The 18,686-nt window shown below is 46.1% G+C and overlaps 1 protein-coding gene across 1 annotated transcript in view; it reads left to right on the forward strand.

Annotated features, from left to right (window-relative positions):
* The first annotated feature begins 4,161 nt into the window (after positions 1 to 4,161).
* The window catches only part of Iqgap1 (IQ motif containing GTPase activating protein 1), an 89,606-nt gene continuing 75,081 nt past the window's right edge, over positions 4,162 to 18,686 (forward strand). Inside the window, exons 1-2 of the mRNA XM_050154007.1 lie at positions 4,162 to 4,323; positions 6,965 to 7,064. Coding sequence (XP_050009964.1) covers positions 4,269 to 4,323; positions 6,965 to 7,064 — 155 coding nt within the window. The 5' untranslated portion in view covers positions 4,162 to 4,268. The remainder of the gene's footprint in view (positions 4,324 to 6,964; positions 7,065 to 18,686) is intronic.

Consider the following 18,686-nt stretch of genomic DNA (forward strand, 5'->3'; position numbering starts at 1 on the left):
TGGTTATTTGTTTACACGTCTATATGGAAAAACATGTTCTTGTTAAGTGTAGCTTGCACTTGTGATTGTACATTTTACTCCCGTGGCTCCTCTTAGCCCTCAGAGTGTAAACTGTCCGATGCTCTAAATAAGTTGGCTATCGCAAGAGGCCTTGGTTTGCCTCATTTATTGCCCCATTTTCCCAGATCTCACTGTCTCTAGAGAGGTAAACAAGTGGTGCCCTGGGTGACTTCCAACTCGCTATGTATTGAAGGTTAGCCTTGAACTCCTGATTCTTCTGCCTCTATCTCCCAAGGACTGTGATTACAGGTATAAATTACTGACTTTGACTGTTTATATATATGTGTATATTTTTTTTTTTACCCTTTTTTTTCGAGATAGGGTTTCTCTGTAGCTTTACAGCCTGTCCTGGAACTTGCTCTGTAGTCCAGGCTGGTCTTGAAATCACAGAGATCTGCCTGCCTCTGCCTTCCAAGTGCTGGGATTAAAGGTATGTGCCATCACTGCCCAGCTGGCCATTTATATATTTTAAACAAAAATTGTATCATAATTTGTGAGTTCAGAATTTATCTTCACTTAAACATGATTCCATAAATCCTGTTGTCTCTTGTTCACCCGGCCTCCTACTAAAGAAATATAGGTTCAGGGCTGGAGAGATGGCTCAGAGGTTAAGAACACTTGCTGTTCTTCCAGAGGTCCTAAGTTCAATTCCCAGCAACCACATAGTGGCTCACAACCATCTATAATGATATTTGGTGCCCTCGTCTGGCATGTAAGCATACATTCCAGAATACTGTATACATAATAAATAAATCTTTAAAAATTGGCCAATTTATGGGTCCGTATGTATGTATGTATGTATGTATGTATCTATCATCTATCTATCTATCTATCTATCTATCTATCTATCTATCTATCTATCTATCTATAAGAAATACAGGTGCTCTCCTGCTTATGGAGGCATGTCTCAAACAACCCATATAATAAAAACACGATAGACTGAGAAATGTATTAACACAGACAGCTTAGTGGATATCCTGGCTTCACCTTACTCCCAGAATACCACTGGGCATCTACTGACTATCTCTAGCCCAAGAAAAAAAAATTACAGTTTAAAATTTGAAATATGATTTCTATTGAACATGTATCTTTCGCATCATCACAAAATTGAAAAGAATGTCTTCATTTGTTTACTGTGTTGTTGGGACAATTTCTTACTATGTGGCCCAGGCAGGCCTCAAGTTTGCTACCCTCCTGTTTTAGCCCCTCAAATTCTGTGATTCATATATGTCTACCGCCATCCTCGGTGGTAAAAACTTCTGTCCTACTTAGGCTTTCCATTGCTGTGAAGAGACACCATGATCACGGCAACTCTTACTAAGGAAAATATTTAATTGGGATGGCTTATGTTTCAGAGGTTTAATCCATTATTGTCACGGAGGGACATGGCAGCATGCAGCAAACATGGTGCTGGAGGAGGAGCTGAGAGCTCTATGTCTTGATCCATAGGCAATAGGAAGTGAACTGTGACACTGGGCATCACTTGAGCAACCCCACAGTGACACACTTCATCCAACAAGGCCACATCTACTCTAACAATAATAGTGCCACTTCCTTTGTGGGCCATTTTCTTTCAAACCACTACAGAGCCATTATAAGATCCGGGGCCATTATCTATAAAGTCCAGTTTAGCGTTTTCTTTTCAACAATTTTTTAAAATATTTATTTATTTATTATGTATACAATATTCTTTCTGTGTGTATGCCTGCAGGCCAGAAGAGGGCACCAGATCTCATGATAGATGGCTGTGAGCCACCATGTGGTTGCTGGGAATTGAACTCAGGACCTCTGGAAGAGTAGTCAGTGCTCTTAACCTCTGAGCCATCTCTCTAGTCCCCACATTTTCTATTCTTAATTGGCATCTAGCCAAGGGCAGCCCACCTGTGGGTGTGCAGGGATATAGCAATGAGGTGAAAAGATGAGCTGGACCAGTTACAAGCCACTCAGTGGATTATGGGATTGGGCGGCTGAGATGATCTTTAATGGCGTTTTTTTGCTGCAGAGAAGAATTGACCTTTAATCAATGCCATGACAGGTGAAGAAGAGAAAAAAGATGTGAGGTAACAGCGAAGGATAGGATTGGGGGGTTCTCTTGCCTCTGTAGAGGGCAGAGTGTCCTAGAATGGGGTTGATCCCCACGAGAGGGGCAGGTACCTTGGGAAGCTGCTTTGTTCTGAAGGCATCAGGTGAACTCTCACTGACTCCTGAAAATACTGGGGAGAGAGCGTAAATCTCATTCAAGATCACCCGGATGCAGCAGGTCTCCAAGGTGAACGGCTGCTTATGTTGGGACAATGTAGGTCAGCGCATTGGCTCACTCCCAGGGCCACACTGCACGTGTGGAGGTGAGAGGGCAGCTTCCAAGGAGTCTGAGTCCTTGATCTCCATCAGTGAGACTTGAGCACCAAACTCAGGTTCTGAGGCTTGGCACCCACTGCCTTTACTCCAATCCACAGAGCCATTAACACAAACTCTGGGTCTGTCTGTCTCTTTGAAAACCCCTAGACTGTCCTGGAAATCACAGCGGAGGCCAGGGCATGGCCCGAAAAAGATTCAGCCCAGAGCTCTGTGGCCTTGGACCAGGACTGCTCTAGTTTTCATAGCACAGACGGCAGGACTAGTCTGTACATCCAGGGTGGTTCACACTAACCTAGATGGCACACAGATGGTCTGGACAGCTCTCCTTTGAACCTCACGAATCACAGACCTGGGACTAACTATACACACACACACACACAAAAACGTCATCTGAACACAGGAAGAAGACACCTGTTCCCTTGTCCCATATGACCCATTTATTACTCAACAGGTGGTTCTATGCTTGCCATTAAATAATTGAAGGAATTAAAAAGAAAATCGAATAGAGCTTTGTATATTAGTTTAAATGCTTGAAGGTACAGAATTAGCAAAAAGAACTCTGTTTTGTGTTTTGGAAAGAAGAACAAGCTGGTAACTGTGACAATCTGGTTGGCAGAAGTGAGAACAGAGAGACGCTGATAATCTAAACAGTGTAATCACAGGCAGGGACAGAAACAAAAACTAGATGCTTCAGAAATAGAGGCAACGCAAGAACCTGGGGTGTGTGTGTGCCTCGTGACTGACTACAGAGAACGGGGCAGGAACGGGATCAATGTTTGGTGTCTGTGGGAGACGCAGCTGAAAGTGTGCATTTGACAACTTGAAATTACTGAGGGGCTGCCGAATGGTCCAGGTTCTAAGCAAAGGCTGTTCGAGGTTTACGGCCAGCGTAAGGTTACTGAGAATGAGGCTTTTTCTTTTAATTATTATTATTACTTGGAGGTAGTGTCTCACTCCGTAATCCTGGCTGGCCTCGAACTCACGGTGATCCTTCTGCCTCAGCCTCCCAATTGTGGAATGATTATAGGCTTGCACCACCATGCCAGGCAAGTTACTGAGAAAAAAAAAGAGGGAGGGGCGCTGAGGATAGAATTCGGGTGAATACCGACGCTTTGAAGGCAGATTACAAGGGCAACAAGAAAAGGCAGCCCCAACAGAGTGAAGATACCCTTAGGAGCTTGCGAAGAAGAGCACGGAGCATAAAACTAGTCTCATCAACAGTTCTCCCGTTTCAGCGTCTTTGTCCCCCAAATTGAAGAGATTCAGCGGCTCTCCATTTTAGCACTGCTGCGGAGAACGGAGGCCAGGTAGACAAAATGTGGCAGGGTGTAGGGGTGGAAGTCTTCCGCGTCAGTTTGAGTCTTTCTTGCGTCCAACAAGAACACCCTGGGCCACCTGAAAGGGCTCCTTCCATGAGCTGCAAGGCGGAGGGGGTAACTTAGTTGTCTGGGGAAGTCAGGCGGCCGAAGAAGTTTGGATTTCAAGCTCTCGAGCTTGGCGGCCTTTGAGTCTGAGCCGCCGGTAGGACGGTGGCGGAGGAGTGTCGGGACAACCGACCAAGCCGGCCTAGGGACGTGCCTACCGCGCTCCGCCTCCTCGCTTCCGCAAGTGGCGGGCGAAGCGGGCAGGGGCGGGTCCTGAAAAATTGACCACGCCCGCCCCTTCCGCCCGATGGGCGGGGCCTCAAGGGCGTTGTCTGCGGGGCGGGGTCTGCAGGGTGGAGCCGACGGTGAGGGGCGGGGCCTCGAGGACAGCGACAGCCCGCGCACTGGGCAGGAGTTGCGGCTGCTATTGCCGTCCGCGTCTTCAAGGTCTCAGCGCTTCCTCACCGGAGACCGGACTAGGCCGCCATGTCCGCCGCGGAGGAGGTTGATGGACTGGGTGTGGTCCGGCCGCACTATGGCTGTGAGTGCCCGGGGCTTGGGATGCGCGGGCGAGGGGCCAGGCTTGGGTTTTCCCGGGGGCTCAGCCGGGCGGGTGCGCGGGGTGGCCTGGGACCGCACGGACCCGGAAGAGCAGCCCAGTTGTGTGGCTGGCAGCAGGGTTCGCGCCCGATCCCTCTCGAGCTCCGGAGGCGGCGGGTAGGAACCTGGAGGCCTCAGCCTGAGCCAGGCGTTGCGGCAGGGGAGCCCCACCCAGCGCCTCCGCCGCTTAGCTCTACTGAGATTGGGGAAGACGGCCTGGGGTGAGGTGGCAGGAGGATTGTGCAGGGCGTGTCCTGGGCACTGGACCCTGGGGTTCTGCTCGGGCGTGGTGGGAAAGTGCTGTGCTGCCCCGATTGCTGCCTGCGAGGGTGACCCAGGGTACAGACACGCGCGGTCAGACTAGCTGTGAGGTGTAGTTTTGGGCAAGCCACTTAAGCTTTCTTGGGCTGGGTTCTCTCGTCAGCGTTTCAAAAGTAAAATTAAAACACACACACACACACACACACAGAGACAGACACACAATACTCCCTCTCCCCACTCACACACACTTCCTCATTTTCTGTGGCCATACCTGCAACACCAGTGAGCTAGCTAACTCTGCGTGGGATAGTAGTTACAAGAGGATCCCTTTGGGTCTCGGGTTTAGATTTTGATTTATGACTTGGGGAAAGTACATTCTTAAAGGATACTTCAAAATATCCACAGTTATGTGTGAGATACTGTGCCTCGTTTGTGAAATTCGAGATGAATAAGACCATGCAGTGCCTTCCAGAACTGTCAGAGGCAGGTGGACAAACGGCTGATAATAAGATGTGGGGTTGGGAATTTAGCCCAGTGGTAGAGCACTTGCCTAACCATTTCAAGGTCCTGGGTTTGGTCCTCAGCTGGGGGAGGGGGATGATGAGGTGCAATAAAGGCGCTTGGTGCATGAACTCGCTAGGGGTAGAGCGTGATGGGAGTGAAGAGAAGGGGCTTAGGGAGGCCCCGGGGATACAGGTGGTGGCTTTTGAACAGAGGTTTGAATGATGCTGTGTAGGGCAGGGTGGGTGTGCGAGACGTGACTTTGAGAGGGCAGACATAAACTAATATGGTACTGAAGACTATAGGGATTCTCCGTGGAAGACCCTGCGTGGTGTGATAGTGTAGTAGTGGATTGGAAGGGAAAGAAGGGGGAAAAGTGTTTCCCAAAGTGGTCAAGACCAGAGTGAGAACGGCTTTCCTAGGGAGTTAGGGAGTTAGGAATTCACTTCTTACCTCTGTGACTGTGGAGGAGGCAGATTGCTTCAGGGTTAAGCCCACAGGCCCTGGAGAAGGGAGGATTTGAATGTAGGTCCCTTTATTAGCCCTGAAGCTGAGTTCATCCAGCTTCAATTTCCTCGTCTGTCCAATAGTGGTAATGGGGGATTGTTCTGGGCTTTAGTGAGAGAATGTGTGTAAAATGCTTTATCCCACAGCCCGGGTGGGGAGTGGAGTGGGGGCGGAGGCTTTGACTCTGGCTATGGGATTAAGCATTTTATATGCAATCTGCGAATAAAGAGGGGAGAGTGTGGTGCCCTCTGTCTTAGTTCTGACTAACAAGGATAGACATTAGTTGGTGCCTTTTGAGGCTAAAGGAAAATGCAGTACATATATATTTAAAACATTTTGAGAATTCCATACATATAAAAAAGTGAAAAATGATTATAACTATCTCTTATCTCTCCCCTTCAATAATGTATCTCACTATATAACTCTAGCTGGCCTGAACTTGCTATTTAAGACAGTCTGGTTTTGGACTCAGAGGTCTGCCTGTCTCTGCTCCTAAATGCTGGGATTACAGGTTTATACCATCACTCCTGGCTCTTTTTCTTTTTTTTTTTAACTTTTTTTTTATGTGTATGGGTGATTTGTTGTCTGCATGTATGATGTCTCTGCACCATATGTGTACAGAAGTGTCTGCAGAGGCCAGAAGACAATGTCTCATCCCTTGAAACTGGATTCATAGCCTATTGTGATCCTTCATGTGTCTGCCGGGAATTGAACCCAGGTCCTTGCAAGAGTAGCCAGTTCTCTTAACTTAGGTTGAGTCATCGCTCCAGTCTTTGAAAAAAAAACAAACAAAAACAAACAACCCCCCCCCCAAAAAAAACCCCAACCAACCAGGTCCAATTAGTGCTGCCCCTTATGTGCTTGGGTATCAGATTGTCTATTGGAGCATGGGCATCTTACCAGTGACCACCCTTCCATATCATACATATTTTATTTTAGTGTGTATGAGTGCCTGCATGTACGTATATACATTGCATACATATATGGTGTCCTTGGAGATGAGAAACGGGGCATTGGATCCCCTTGAATTAGAATTACAGAATCTTGTGAGTGGCCATGTGGGTTAGTGCTCTTAACTGCTGAATCATCTCTGCAGACCCTTACCCCCCCCCACATTTAAGGGTAAGATGAGTGTAGTTGAAGCCACGTGTGTTTGCTTTTAGGAAAATCATTTGTAGTACACCCGGCTACCCACATATTCACGAGCTAGCCTGCTTTTCTAAGGGGCTGGCAGCAATTTGGTGGCCACGGCCCTCGTTTATTGCCGAGGAAAGGTAGATTCTGGCCCTCACCCTCTCTCTGTCCTGTTTTAGCTGTCCTGGATAATGAGAGGCTCACCGCTGAGGAGATGGATGAAAGGAGGCGGCAGAACGTGGCCTACGAGTACCTCTGTCATCTGGAAGAAGCCAAGAGGTAATGAAGGGAGCGCTTGAAGATTTGTTTTTATTTGTGTGTGTTTGTTTTGGTACCCGCGTATGGGTACCTGCGGAGATGAGGAGAAGGCAGTAGATCTTCCAGGAGCTGGAGTTACAGGTGGTTGAGTCACCCGATGTGGGTGCTGGGAGCCCAGCTGCGGTTCTCTCCTAACTGCTGAGTCATCTGTCCAGCCTCCAGATGGCTTCCTTTGTGTGGACTGTACTTTAGGTAAGAATGTTGGAGGGTGTTAGTGGTAGTCATGGTGACAGGTGGTCCGCGTTTGTGTCGAATATTTGTGCATACCAAAGAGATTTCTAGATTTGTGTGATCCAGTTTTTTTATGTGTATGGTGGTTGTTCTGGGTCCTGCCAGGCGATCTGTTAGAAATAACATTTGAAGATTTATCTTTATGTGCGTTTGTGTTTTTCTTGCATGTATGTCTGTGTGAGGGTGTCAGATCCCCTGGAACTGGAGTTACAGACAGTTGTGGGGTGCTGGGAGTTGAACCTGGGTTTCTCTGAAAGAGCAGCCAGTGTTCTTAACCGCCATCTCTCCAGCCCTAGAAATAACATTTTTGGGTTTGGTGTTCTTGAGCTTAATGTTTCCTAATTCTTCACAAGTTTTCGTTTCTATACTTAGCCCCGTGTTCCCTTGTGACTTGTGGAGTGGGTATTAGGTGTGGGAGGCTGATGAGGATAGTCCCATAAGGGGCTAAGGATGTACCTTACTCAAGTGTGCCCAAGGTCCTGAGACACCCAGTGCCAGAAGAAAGCCCAAGAAGCTGTCTAGCCAGGGCAGTGCTGTAGGTACAGATCCATCCATTTGGCAGCGTTGAGAGACCCTCTATCAAATGCATGCGCTCCCATGTGCCCTCCCCATTTTTTTTTTTTTTTTGGAGACAGCCCCATGCTGGCCTCAAACTCAGTTCTGTTGCTGAGGCCTGCCTGCTCCTCCCACCACCACCTCCCCAGTGCTGAGATTACAGGCATGCAAGCACCACGCCCATCTCCTCCGCATTCTTTACCAAAGTGGATGACCAGCTGCTGTTTATCTTTCCCAGGTATCTCAAGACCTTGTGATCTTAATTTTAGGGTGTCAATTTGCTATCAGTAGTTTCTTTTGTTCTGTTGCTTATATTCCTTTGCAAGATTCCAGAGTAGATAAATACAATTATAGATTGTGTGCAGCGAGGAATAATGAAAGATATTTGTCATTCAAGTTTACTAAAAAATCAAGGATGTTTCAAATGGGGCTGAGAAAACAAGAGTAAAGATTTGACTTTCTGTGTTTCTTAAATAATTCTAAAAATGTTAAAAGCACTTCAGGAAAGTTGATAATACATACAACAAGCTTTCTTGAGCCCAAGAACCCTAATCCCTTCAGAGTTTACTTTCCTCTAAAAGACGGCAAAACAGCCTCAGTTAGGGTCCCCTGGACTCTCTTTAAGATTTACCTTTTATTTTTAACCGCATGTGCTCATGCCCACAGAGGCCAGAGCCATCGGATTCCCTGGAACCGGACTGGAAGGAGATTGACCCTCCTGACGCGGGTGCTAGGAACTGAACCTGCCTCTTAACTCCAGAGTCATCTTTCCTGCCCCCTACTGGGTCTTGAGTTTTGGGTGCTTCTCTGAGTTTAAAGCCTTTTTAGAAAGTCAGAGAAGGATATTAATGGTCATTTAGGTGAAGAGTAGCGATAACACTAGTCTTTTGTTTTGCTTTGTTTTGTTTTATTTTTTGGTTTCTCTGCATAGCCCTGGCTATCCTGGAACTCACTCTGTAGACCAGGCTAGCCTCGAACTCAGAGATCCTCTTGCCTCTGTCTGACACTAGTCTTCCGAATGGAAGTTTATTATGATAGTACCAGGGGCTGAAGCATAGAGAACATTTGCTGTACCATTGAGCTTCTTTCCCAACTTAATGGTCAACGAAAGTGTAAACAGCGAATATATTGTGAGACAGGGAGTATTTTCTCACAGGATGTTTGTAATAAATGAAAACACTAAGTCCTCTGCCACTCAAATTGTGAACTTCTCCTTGTGGAAGGTCAAGGAATTTGTAAGCTGCAGCTGGTCTCGGAGGCCATCTTGTGCTCCGTGGAGTCACTGGGACTCTGTTGAGGTACCTGAAAACACCGACTTTACTAATTCCCCTCAACCTCCCCCCCCCCAGTAGCTCCTCCGCCTTTGCCCAATGTTGGCTTTCTACGGTGATGTCGCCGTTTTACCATGTGACCGGACATTCACATTTCATATGTGGTATCTCGGAGCATCTCGCCAACATCCACTGTGATATTGCCATACCATCAGTTTAGCGTAAAGTTTTACGTTTCCGAAGCACTGGGGATTTGGGCCTTGTGCTTGCTGCGTGCTAGGCAAAGCACCGGCTACCACGTCCCAGCACAAGGTCAATTTCTGTCCAAACCAGCCACCTCGTTTCCGTGAGGAGCCTGAGACCTGAGCTTTCTTAGTACGCTGGTAACTTCTTTTTTCAGGGTGGGCATCGTGTAGCCAAGGCTGGCCTGGGGCTCACTGGTAACCGACTGAAACCATGAGCCCCGTGTCATAGTTGTCCGCCACCATACTTGGCTTCTCGTGGTTTCTTGGTTAAGGGATGGTCTTTATTTGTGTAGTGGTCTTTACCCCGGGTGTGTGGTGTATGCATCAGAAGTCCCTGGGAGAGTTCTTACAGGTGCAGCTCATCTGGGTTTTCCTGTTGAACACATTCGTAAGAGTCGACTGCTGAGTATTTTAAATACACCTAAGTATTTTAAATGCCTCTCGTGATTTAGCTGTGGTTCTTCTCACCCCGGTTGAGAAGTAAGATTTTCATATTTTTGACACATTTAAAAATTTTGAATGGTTTTAGATCATAACTTTTCTGAGGGTTAACGATGCTCGTCCTTCTCAAGTGCAGCGTTGGTGACATTGTCTTTGCAGTATTTCTGAGCTTGTACCTCTGACAAGAGCCGTCTCCAGTACAGAAAAGCAGCCCATTTATCTAACCCATCGAGAAGCCATTAGTCCCTGAAGGGTTTTTCAGTTGGTTGCTTTTGCAAGCTTAGGGAATGACTGAGGCAGTGGAGACATTTGTGATAGTATTTTTTTTTTAAAGCTTTGGAGATGGTATTGGGCATCACTTTGTCATACCTTGGCATTGTGGAAATGCTGCCTGTTTTTTCCTAGGGAGTAAATGGTATCAAATTTGGATTCAGTGTTAGTTCCTCTGTCCCCCACCCATAAAGCCAACAGCAACCTCCGATTAGAAAATCAGCTATGGAAATGTCTAAGATGCAACTGGAGAGCGCCAAGAGACCTGGGAGTGTTAGGGTAGGACCAGCGGAATAGAGTTTCTACCTGTCAGTCATCATCAGCCAGGACTTCCTCTCCTGCCCTGTTTCCTCACATGTAGGCTGTGTGCGTATGCTCCTGGGTTCATCTTCCCCTCCAGCAAAAGCCCAATTTGCCTTTTTGGGTTGGCCTGGTCCTATTTCCTCTCAAGTTGGAGGATCCCCAAGGTCTGGGGTTTGCATCAATCCGGAGGCCAGGAATAAAGATGAGAGCCATCCAGGGGAGAAAGGCTCCCTCCTCACTTCTATTTTTAACTTCTCTGCTCCTGCTGAGCACTCCACCTTTTAGTACAGAGGCGCCATTGTGCGCCCTAAGGCTCTCTCTTTCCCCCGGACCTTTAGCAGAGTTTGGACGCGTGGAGACTGCTGTGTTGTCCGTGTTTCTGTGTGTACAGAGGCTAGAGGATGCTGCGGAAACACGTTTGGGTTCATAGTTTCCCAAAAAATTAAGTGAGAACATTAAGTGTGGATTTCATAAAAGCAAATGAATGATTGAGAAATACAATGTAGAAAGTTCTATTTTTTTGAAAAGTGGCTTCAGTATGGAGCCAGTATTCAGTATTAAACTGGTGTTCCAAAAAAATCTTAGAAGGCTGAGAGCTGTATAACAGAACAAAGACTATCAAAGGACATCTTTTAGTGCGTGCATTGATCTCTCTGTCTTGTCTGTCTGTCTTTCTATGCCTGTTCTGATTGGGCTTGACACTTATTTTAGCTAAGGAGTAGCTGAATGAGAGAGGAATGTCATTTCTCCCAGTTGAAGGAGGTAGCACTGACGTGTGAGGAATGTAGCTACTCAGGACCTGAGGCAAGAGCACGTAACAGAAGGATCAGAAAGTGTCTTGGGTCAAAAAAGAAAAGGAGCCAAGAAAGAACATATTAGTTAGGTCAGAGGAGTGGAGAGAGTGTGATGGGTTTGGAAATGCAAGAAAATTCAGTTAGGTTAAAGGTCACAAGGAGACAGTTAACTATAGTACTCTCTCAGCTAATCTATTTAGTCCCTTCTTTCAGAGATTTCCTGGAGGATCCTTTTGAGTCTTCCCTGAGCCACCTTCTTTTTGAGTGCTCACACCCCAGCTTAAGGGTATAACACTCTTCTCTGACTGCCTTTGTAGAAAGGCAAGTTCAGGCTGTGGCCGGTTGGAGATTGTCAGAAACTACATGATGTTAACAGGATCTTGGTGTTAAACAGAAGCAGTTCATCTTCAATTGAGGGGACTTGCAAAGCAGTTTGGAAAGAAAGCAGCTCTCGGAAACAGATTCCCTTTTGTGTGTACAACTTTGCTGTCGGCATAGAACATTTTCTGGGTTGGCCTCTTTGGATCATCTTTCCCGAATTGTATTAGAATTCCAGGAACATCTGGCTATTTCCAGGCTCAGACTCCGATCTGGAAAACAGAAGTTAAGATATTTACAAGGCAAAACCCCTAATGCTTAGACGAGGTAGCTGGGAAAAATAGCATGCTCCCCAGCTTTTAGAATTCTTAGATGAAATATAGCTTAAAGGTTGAGGGAAGAAGCAGATGTGTCCCTCACACAGTAACAGTGCAACTCACACAGTAAAGGTGCAACTCACACAGTAACAGTGCAACTCAGTAACAGTGCAACTCACTCAGTAACAGTGCAACTCAGTAACAGTGCAACTCACACAGTAACAGTGCAACTCACACAGTAACAGTGCAACTCACACAGTAACAGTGCAACTCACACAGTAACAGTGCAACTCAGTAACAGTGCAACTCACTCAGTAACAGTGCAACTCAGTAACAGTGCAGCTCACACAGTAACAGTGCAGCTCACACAGTAACAGTGCAACTCACACAGTAACAGTGCAACTCACACAGTAACAGTGCAACTCAGTAACAGTGCAACTCACTCAGTAACAGTGCAACTCAGTAACAGTGCAACTCACACAGTAACAGTGCAACTCACACAGTAACAGTGCAACTCACACAGTAACAGTGCAACTCACACAGTAACAGTGCAACTCAGTAACAGTGCAACTCACTCAGTAACAGTGCAACTCAGTAACAGTGCAGCTCACACAGTAACAGTGCAGCTCACACAGTAACAGTGCAACTCACTAACAGTGCAACTCACACAGTAACAGTGCAACTCACACAGTAACAGTGTAACTCACACAGTAACAGTGCAACTCAGTAACAGTGCAACTCACACAGTAACAGTGCAACTCACACAGTAACAGTGCAACTCACATGGTAACAGTGCAACTCACACGGTAACAGTGCAACTCACATGGTAACAGTGCCATGCACACAATAACAGTGTCATGCACATAGTAACAGTGCTACAAACGTGAGTTTTCTGTCCTAGTGTGACTGCCAGTCACTTTTTACCAGACTCCCTTGGAAACTTGCAGATGTGAAGCAGAGGCAGGGCATGGTGTGGCATAGGCCTTCAGTCTAGCACTGGGGTTGCAGGAGGAGGTAGAGCTAGGCAAATTTTGTGAATTTGAGGCCAGCCTGGTCTACATAGTGAAACCCAGGGCAGCATAAGGAGACTCTGTTGTCACATCCCCCAAAAGAAAATAAAAAAAGTGAAGCTGGGGCTGGGGAATGGCAGAATGGCTATTGGGGTTAGAGTTCAGATCCTCAGAAACCCATGAAAAATGCAGGTGGGTGGGGCCCATCTGTAATTCCAGCCCCAGAAAACTATCAAGTAAGACTGCCACCTTGGCAAACTCTGGGTTTGTTGAGAGCTCCTCCTCCCTCACTGAATAAGGTGGAAGAGTGGTGGAGAAGGATTCATGTGATAAACTTAGGCTTCCTTGTTCACATGTGCACGTGGACCTGTGTGTGTACATATACAAACAAAAATAAACATGCATATAAACACACATGAAAACTGGAAAAAGAGGGCAGTAGTGGTACATGCCTTTAACCCCAGCACTCAGGAGACAGAGGCAGGCAGAGCTCTATGAGTTCAAGGCCAGCCTGGTCTACAGAGCAAGTTCCAGGACAACCAGGACTACACAGAGAGACCCTGTCTTGAAGAAAAAAAAAAGTTTGAGAGAGAAAAAAACAAAATGAAAAACGTGAAGGCCTATGGGTGGCTGGAATGGTAACTCCAGCCTTGGGAAGGTGGAGGCTTGGAGGGTCAGGAGTGCAGAGGGAGGTGGAGGCATGGAGGATCAGGAGTGCAGAGTCACTGTCAGCACTGTAATGGGCAGCTTGAGCGCATGAGACTCAGTGTCAAGAAGCATGGAGCTGGGGCGAGATGGGGTCTGAATGCTCGGGGAGGACAAGACCGGAAGCTCCTGAGTGTGAGGCCAGCCTCAGCGGCAAAACAAAAGGCAGGTGGGTGTTGCATTCTGATAATCTCAGGATTTAGAGACTGAGGCAGGAGGATTGAGAATTTGAGACTAGCTTGGGTTTGAGACCTGCCTCAAAAACAGAAAACAGAACAAGTGGAACAATTTTAAAAGAAGTCTCATACAAAGCAGTCAAGTCAGTAGTAGTCGCCATCTTTCCTAAGAAAAGTCACAGAGCTGCCCCCATGATTCTTTTTTTTTTTTTTTTTTTTGTTTTTTCGAGACAGGGTTTCTCTGTGGCTTTGGAGCCTGTCCTGGCACTAGCTCTGTAGACCAGGCTGGTCTCGAACTCACAGAGATCCGCCTGCCTCTGCCTCCCGAGTGCTGGGATTAAAGGCGTGCGCCACCATCGCCCGGCCCCCATGATTCTTATAACTGAAAAAAGTCTAAAAAAATATCTCGACTGTTGAGGTGATGGGCCGTGGAAAAGAATGTTGAGATATTTGGGCCATCTGAAAAGAATGGGACTTTGGGCTTGAGAAGGTATGCGTTCTGATTCTGGCTTTGCAAGCTGCTTGACCTCAGGTGGTGGCCTGCCTTACTCTGCATTTTACAGAGTTGTTGGAGGGTTAAGCGGCGGCCCAGGGAAATACAAGAAACACTCAGTAAATGCATTTTGTTTTATTGAATTTTTATGTTCTCTGGTGTTGTGCCTACATGTATGAAGTTGTCTGATCCCCTGCACCTGGAGTTACAGAGAGTTGTGAGTTACTATGTGGGTGCTGGGAACTGATCTGGCTTCTCTGGAAGAGCAGCCAGCGAAAAGAAAAAAGCGAAATACAAAATGTAAAGAGAGTCATCTCTTCAGCCCCAGTGAATACGTTCTGTGTTCTTGTCTCCGGCCTAGAGGAGATTTAAGGACATAGTAAGAACTTGAAGTAGTGTTAATATGCTTTCAGAGTCCTCAGTAAGCTGTGCCCAGTATGTGGCATAGGATGCGTAGCTTTGCATGTATGTGATCCAACACATGTGAACAACAACCTTCTATCCCCGTGTCAGAAGTTAGATACCCCGTAAGGTTGGTGGTCCTACGGTTTCCACTGGAGACTTGTATGTTTTTGGAAAGGAAACACAGTAGCAGGGAGGAGAGGGGAGAAGACTAAGAGGCGGCTTTTTTATTGATTACTGTACTATGGTAGCCAAAGTCCTCTTACAGTGAGATAATAAAGAGAAGAGAGGGATTAAGAATCACCTGTGTATGTACACAGTTTTAGATAGTTATATCACAGATTTAAAAGATCCATTTGACTTCTATATGTATGTGTGTTTGTCTCTATGTGGGTAGGTGTGTGCACATGCTTGCAGGCGCTTGGGGAGGACAGATGAGTTGGATGTCCTGGAGCCTGAGTTACGGGTACCTGTGAGCCTCTCTGTCATGAGTGTTGGGAACTAAACTCCGGTTCTCTGCAAGAGCAGTATATGCTCTTAACCATTGAGCCATCTCTCCAGTACCACAAATTCAAATTTCTCTTACTGTTTTCAACATCTACATAATATTTTTATTTAGATTTATCCAGTTTAAAGTTATGTTGCTTTGATTATTGATCAAGTTAAACATTTTCTTACACTTTTATCTGTAGTTTTAATTTTCATATCCAGATTTTCTGTTATCTGCCTGTTTTTTTGTGTTTATGTATGTGTGTGTGTGTGTGTGTGTGTATGTGTGTATGAGTGTGTGAGACAGGATCCCATGTAGCTCAGGTTAGTTTTAAACCTTTGTTCTTCCTGTTTCTGCTTCCCAAGTTCTGGAATTACAAATGTATGCAAGTTATCTAGGGATGGGGACACATGCCTTTAATCCCAGCTCTCCTGGGAGAGGCAGCAAGGCCAGCCTGGTGTACAGAGCAAGTTCTAGGGCAGCCAGGACTGCATAGAGTGTCTCCCAAAAGGGAAAACCAAACCAAATCAAAACAACAACAACAACAACAAAAATACCAAACCACAATGTGCAGCTCAAAGCAGTCTTCTTATTGTCTGGTAGCAATTTATGACTAATTTGATAAATATCAAATTATATAGTCTGGCTCTGGAGTTGCCTGTGCTGAGAGTTGTGTGCTGTTCCCCGAATGCCCAGCACTGCGTGTGCTTTGCTCCTTCTTGTTGAGAAACTGAAGTAGCTCCGGGTTGGCCCCTTGACAAGTACTGTGATTTGTTTGGTTTTTTTAACTTTTATAGAATTCTTGTTCCTTTCGCATTGGCGCTGTCTTAGCAGTTTTGTCTGTAACATGGACTCTTTTCAGTGGTGGGGATTGAACCCATGGCCTCAGGTGTGCTGTGAGGGACGCAGGCCCTCTACTACCAAGTCAGCCCTCAGTCGATTTATAAGACATTTTTGAAAGTCTTTCCTCTCTCCCCTTTCTTCTTTCTCAAAATTCATTTTGAAGTTAGCACACAAGGTCTTGTGGGTCACTGGGGCAGTTTCTTTTCCGTGCCCGGGTGTCATTAGATTTTGTTTGACTTTGTTCTCTTTGTCCTCTGCCCTCTCTCTGGCTGGTCCCATCCTGTCATATCTTTTTATTTATTTTAGCTCTAGGACATTATCCATTTTACCTTTAATAATTGCCCTGATTCATGACGCCTGTCTTGAGGGTGAGCGCTGCAGACTCCTCATGGTGTCTCTTCGTCTCATCTGTTTATGTAAAGCCATAGCAACCGAGATGTATCGTAAACCATCTGCCGCCCTCATCCTCGGTGCGCGCCCGCCACACGTCTGCCTCCATGCTCCACCGTCTTGGTTTTTGTTCTCACTGGTCCCGTTGCCTGACTTCTCAGAGTTTTCAATTTGATCTCTTAAGTCCTCTTACTCTTATTAGTGGGGTACACAGAAGCCCCCTCGGAGGTGGAGAAGAGGCGTCTCATGGGAGATGTGGCTTGACACTTCCCAGTTCTCCTCACAGACCGTGGTGTAGACGTGGACGTGACCACAGAGCAGTGCTGGCCGGGCTGCCGAGTGTTCAGACTGCTCACCAGGCAGGATTGAGAAAGTCCTAGAGAGCTAAGCAGCCTGTTCACTTGACCTAATTTGGCATCTATTTCTCCTGGATTTAGACATCAAAGCAGTAATTGCACTCATGTATTTTAAACCCAAGTTGCAAAATAGTAAAAATGTATTTGAAGTCCCGAGTTAGCTTATTCTAGGAATTTCATTTCTTGGCTTTGCTTGGTGGCCTGTCCCTGATTCTATATCTTTTCTTCTGCTTCACTGTGTAGCAATTTAGAGCTACCTGTTGGTGGGTAGCAGGACTGGTCTCTAGGATTTTTAAGCTATGTGGTATTTGATGGACCTCTGCTTGCTTCTAATTGGGGCTGCCTAAATAAACCCTGTGACAAGTATTTGTGTAAAGAAAGTGCTGCAGGCAAAATGAGACCTTCCGGAAGTGATTCATATTATGGCTGCTGTTTGTGTAATTTGGGACTCTGTTGCTTAGAGACCATATCTTTGAGCAGGCTTCGTGTGAAGTACTAGTTAAATGTCAAGGGCCAGGGCCTACCTGAGCAAATAAATTGCAGCTCTGCTTCTTCATTTTAATGAAGGCTCCTTATAGTGGCCTAACAGTGTTTTTAATAAAAAACTTAAACATACAAATGAAAGATTTGGTTAGAAAAGTAAAAATTTGCTTAAGTTTGAATTTTCAGAAAACTTCTTATAATTATTTGGGAAGACTTGGTTGTTTCAACCAGGCATTATAGGAAGTTAGCCCTTTGCCTTTAGGAGAGCTAAAGGGAAACAACAAAATCCCCATGAAACCCCAGGACCCTCAAACCTGCCATTTGCAATGATTGAAATATTCCCCATGTGTCCCAAAGTCAGTGACTTCCTCTTGCTTCGTTCCCTCTCCGTTGTGGTCATCCATACCATTTACCATGGTATGATAAATGGTACTCTCTCTGTCTCTCTCCCTGTCTTCCTCTCTCTCTCTCTCTCTCTCTCTCTCTCTGTCTCTCTCTCTCTCTCTCTCTCTCTCTCTCTCTGTCTCTCTCTCTCTGTCTCTCTCTCTCTCTGTCTCTCTCTCTCTGTCTCTCTCCCTGTCTCCCTCTCTTTGTCCACAGAGTGCTGAGCACATCACATGCTGATCTAGTGAGCCGTTCTGGTGACCCTATGAGGTGCTTATTATTTATTTACATTTAGCAGATAAGAAGGCAAAGCCAGAGAAGCTAATCACTCATGTAGTTGATTTCAGATTGGCAAGGACTCCAAAGCCCTTGTTCTTAACCACTGTGTCCTCACTGCTTTGATGTTGCAGGTATTTGTACAAATAATTACAACAGTAGTAACTATCGTTAATTACATTGAATGCTGAAGAAGCTTCAGTCGAACATTGCTGTGATATAGGCATTGTTTTTATTCCCAAGAGGGGAAAATGAATTAATAATACCAGTCCCAAGGTCACTTAACTGTCTGCATAACTCAAGCCTAGGTCTGTGTCCCCCCACCTCCTTGACCTCTGCAGACATGGAAGGGCACCGTAAGGCCCAGTATCGAGACAACTGTGCCCTGCTGTCAAATGGCCGACGATCGGCGCGTCGGCTGCCTACCGTGGTCTCGCCCACCTCCTAATGTCCAGCTTCTCTTCTTGTTTGCTTTATATATTGCGGATTGAACTGAGAGTCTCACACATGCTGGACAAGTTGCCTACTGCTGAACCACACCCCACACCCTGGTGATTAAAACAAACAGTTTGAAGCAGGGTCTCCTAAAGTTGTCTAGGCTAGCTTCGCATTTCAGTCCGCCTGCTCTGGTCTCAGGAGCAGGTTGGATTTACAGGCACAGTCCACCACACCCAATTCCGTCATTTATTTTTGTCTTTAACTGGTTTGTTGGACTATTCCTCAACGTTTTTCTACCGTCTAACCTGGTCTCTGCCTTTAGACTACCAGACCGTCACTAGCTAACTGGTGACCTCATACAGACAGGAGTGGCAAGTTGGATTGGAAATTGC

This window comes from Alexandromys fortis, unplaced genomic scaffold, assembly GCF_014885135.2.
Source record: "Alexandromys fortis isolate MF-2015 unplaced genomic scaffold, M_Fortis_MF-2015_v1.1 scaffold_86, whole genome shotgun sequence".
NCBI lineage: Eukaryota > Metazoa > Chordata > Mammalia > Rodentia > Cricetidae > Alexandromys > Alexandromys fortis.